Source organism: Gossypium hirsutum, chromosome D10, assembly GCF_007990345.1.
Source record: "Gossypium hirsutum isolate 1008001.06 chromosome D10, Gossypium_hirsutum_v2.1, whole genome shotgun sequence".
NCBI classification, from domain to species: domain Eukaryota; kingdom Viridiplantae; phylum Streptophyta; class Magnoliopsida; order Malvales; family Malvaceae; genus Gossypium; species Gossypium hirsutum.
The window spans coordinates 17,799,004-17,802,238 of record NC_053446.1 but is presented as its reverse complement, the minus strand read 5'-3'; the positions used below and the strand labels follow the sequence as shown (position 1 = coordinate 17,802,238).

At 34.1% G+C, this 3,235-nt stretch overlaps 1 protein-coding gene across 1 annotated transcript; it reads right to left on the bottom strand.

Moving 5' to 3' along the window:
• Window positions 1-341: 341 nt before the first annotated feature.
• On the bottom strand, window positions 342-2,271 carry LOC107914480 (berberine bridge enzyme-like 18). Its single transcript, XM_016843403.2, has one exon. The coding sequence runs from the start codon at window positions 2,251-2,253 to the stop codon at window positions 622-624; it is 1,632 nt and encodes a 543-aa protein (XP_016698892.2). The 5' UTR covers window positions 2,254-2,271; the 3' UTR covers window positions 342-621.
• Window positions 2,272-3,235: the final 964 nt, after the last annotated feature.

Here is a 3,235-nt window from a genome sequence, read left to right as displayed (position 1 = left end):
TAAGTTCATTTTTTGTGACATTTTCAAAAATGTCATGTGAAAATGTCATGAAAAGATTAAAGTAACATGTGTTGTAATTCTTTCCAATTCCTTTGGATAATATACTTAATGTAACATATATAAAACATAATAATAATGATTGTTGAGGGTTGAACTTTCAATAAATTCAGTATTATTTTCGATTAAGATTTTGTTTCTTATTTTTATCAAGAGTTTTGACGAGAATAGAGGAAACCATGAGAACTAAAGGGCCCTATCAATTGAGGATGACATGCTTACTTCCTATTGGTTTTTGTTTATATGTTGTAAGAATAAAGAAAAATAATGATATTAAAAATGTGTAAACCATAAAGATTTATGTTAGTAATGAAATTTATTTGGGAAACTACAAAAATAACATAATAATAAACAATGAATTCGTATAAAAGGTACAGATAATGAATGTCCCTGAAGGAAACTCCAATAAGTACAACTTCGGCGAATACGTATAGTCAGATCCTACATTTTTAAATACACCCATAACTTATTTATTTCACTGCATAAACCTAAAATCCTATTTATTGAGTATCCCACTATTATATATGTGTATATTTACTTTAGCCACAAACTATGTTATCTTGTTTAGCCACGTGAAAGAGAAGGGATACTTTGTTGGTATCTAAAGAAATTTGTGGGATCAACCAAAGTCTTCACATGAATCAATCTGTTGAAGTTTTTGTCGAAATATGGAAGACCCCATTTGCTGGCTTGTTTATAGCTCGTGTATGGCCCGATGTTATTAGTTCCAAGGTCCAGGTCCCTGTAGTTCATGTAAGCTCGTCTGGGGGATTTCGAAACATAGGGTTCCATGTACCTATAAAGCCTTCTCATGAAATTTATATACCTCTGAGATTCGGAAGCGTCTTCTTCGCTCCATCCCACTACATAATGAATGTTGAATAAATTCCCTGCCCTGTGAGAGTAAGGCGTCTCCGTCTCCGGAATATCATCCATGTTGCCACCGTAAGGGCTGAACAGGATCTCCAATGATTCTGTTTCGTCTTCGTAAAACCTTTGCCAAAGGCCTTCTAATGCAGTTTCAGGAATCGTCTGTGTAACGTAATCCGATTTCCCTTTAAAGATGCCTGCAGAACCTGTCCTGTTGAGCAAAATTTCTAAGGGTGCATCTTCTGGGATATCACTCGGAAAGTACATGATGCTTTGGATCCAGCTCATTTCTATGCAGTCTTCTTTTACTAATCCAAGCTCTGGAAAGCTTTCTTGCATCAAATCAATTAGTTCATCAGCTCTACCAAGGTACAAGGAAACGAAGGAAGCTTGTATTGTTCTTTTCCCTTCTTGTTGGCTTGAATTCACCGCTCTCAAGAAGAGTCTGATATACAAATCTTCATGGATCTTGGGTGCAATAGATTGCCATTTGTGAACAAGCATTGTTCCGTTCTCTTCCAGTGTTCTATTCACCGTAAATACAGTTAGAGTTGATGGAACGGGAACTAACTTTACTTTCCATGCAACGACGACTCCGAAACTGGCTGCGCCACCGCCTCGAATGGCCCAAAACAGATCTTCCCCCATGGAGTTTTTATCAAGAAGCTTGCCATTAACATCAACCAATTGTGCATCGATTATTTGATCGGCAGCAAGGCCATATTTGCGCATCAACATGCCATAACCTCCGCCGCTAAAATGACCACCAACACCCACAGTGGGGCAAACACCAGCTGGGAAAGCAAGCGTTGAGCTTTTCTCTGCAATTCTGTAATATAATTCACCTATCGTGGCACCGGCTTGAATCCATGCGGTCTTATTTTCCGCATCAACATCAATGGATCGTAAGTTAATCAAATCAATGATAACGAAGGGAACTTGAGAAACGTAAGAAAGGCCTTCGTAATCATGACCACCGCTCCGTATTCTAATCTGCAAACCGTGAGTTCTGGAGCAATTAATGGTCGCTTGGATATGGGAAACATGGGATGGCGTAACGATGACTAGAGGTTTGAGGGTATTGGGCGTAGAAAACCGAGCATTCCGAAGGGAAAACTCTAATACAGATGAGAATGAAGAGTTGGTTTGAGTATAAATGACAGTGGAGATGGAGTTGGCGTTGCCAAAATGCCGGTTAAGGCATTGGAGGAAGCTGTGGTGTTGTTGTTGGTGAGTGAGACCCAAAGCTGCCCATGAAAAAGAGAAGAGAAGAGAAAGGAAGAGAAGAGGGATTGGGAGATTAGACTTCATTTTGTGCTTTTGCATGAGGGATTATGAATGAATGAATTGGCAAAGGCAAACTAAGCCTGGGTTTTTATAGCACTAAGGCGAAGTTGATATGTTGGTTTGCGTGTGAATTACGGCTTCGACTATTCTGATGTAGGAATTGTTTGATTGTATAAATTTCAAAATGCTTGTTATCCTTTTGAAAATAAAAAATATTGCGTGTTTATACGTAAAAATAAAAGTTCGTCATGCTGATGAAATTAATTTTTTATTATTAGATGAACAATTAAAATGAATTTAATAAGGTTAAGGATTTTTTTGGATTGGCGTAGGTTTAGTTACGTTACAGTATTGCTATAATATCTAATATTATCATTATCATTATTTTTATATTAACTACTGATAAGCACACCGCCCATCTAAAAAGATCTTAAATTTTTATAGAGTTAACATTTACTCTTTAGAAATGTTATTTTCTATTTAATAATATTATATTTTGAAAGTCTTTTATGCTTTTATAAAAATAATGTCATTTCTTAAATAAAAAATATAAATTATGTTTAAATTCCATCTTATTTAATTTTTTTAATAGTGTAAACATTAAATTCATCAAATACTTTCACCCATTAAATGCTTTTTTTTTAATATGTAAAGCAATGTCAATATTATTCAAAGAGGGTGTGTACATGATGATACTCGGCTACAATTATGTATGAACCAAGAAAAGGTGAAAAGTCTTCGTTATCATGTTTGACAAACAAAAGTTGGTATTGCTTCTCATTTTTTGTGTTTTAAACGGGGTAAAAGATTTAGGTTGCGACTTTCAAAATCCATATAATAGTTATTTTAATTTTTTAGTATTTATATATATATTTTAATTTATTCTTAATTTCAAAAAAATTAACCTTTAATATTTACATATTATGTAATTTATTTTTTTAATTTTACTTTTTGTGATCTTTTCACCTAAAAAAATAAAAATAAAAATAAATCTATTAACTAAATTTAATTCAAAATATAC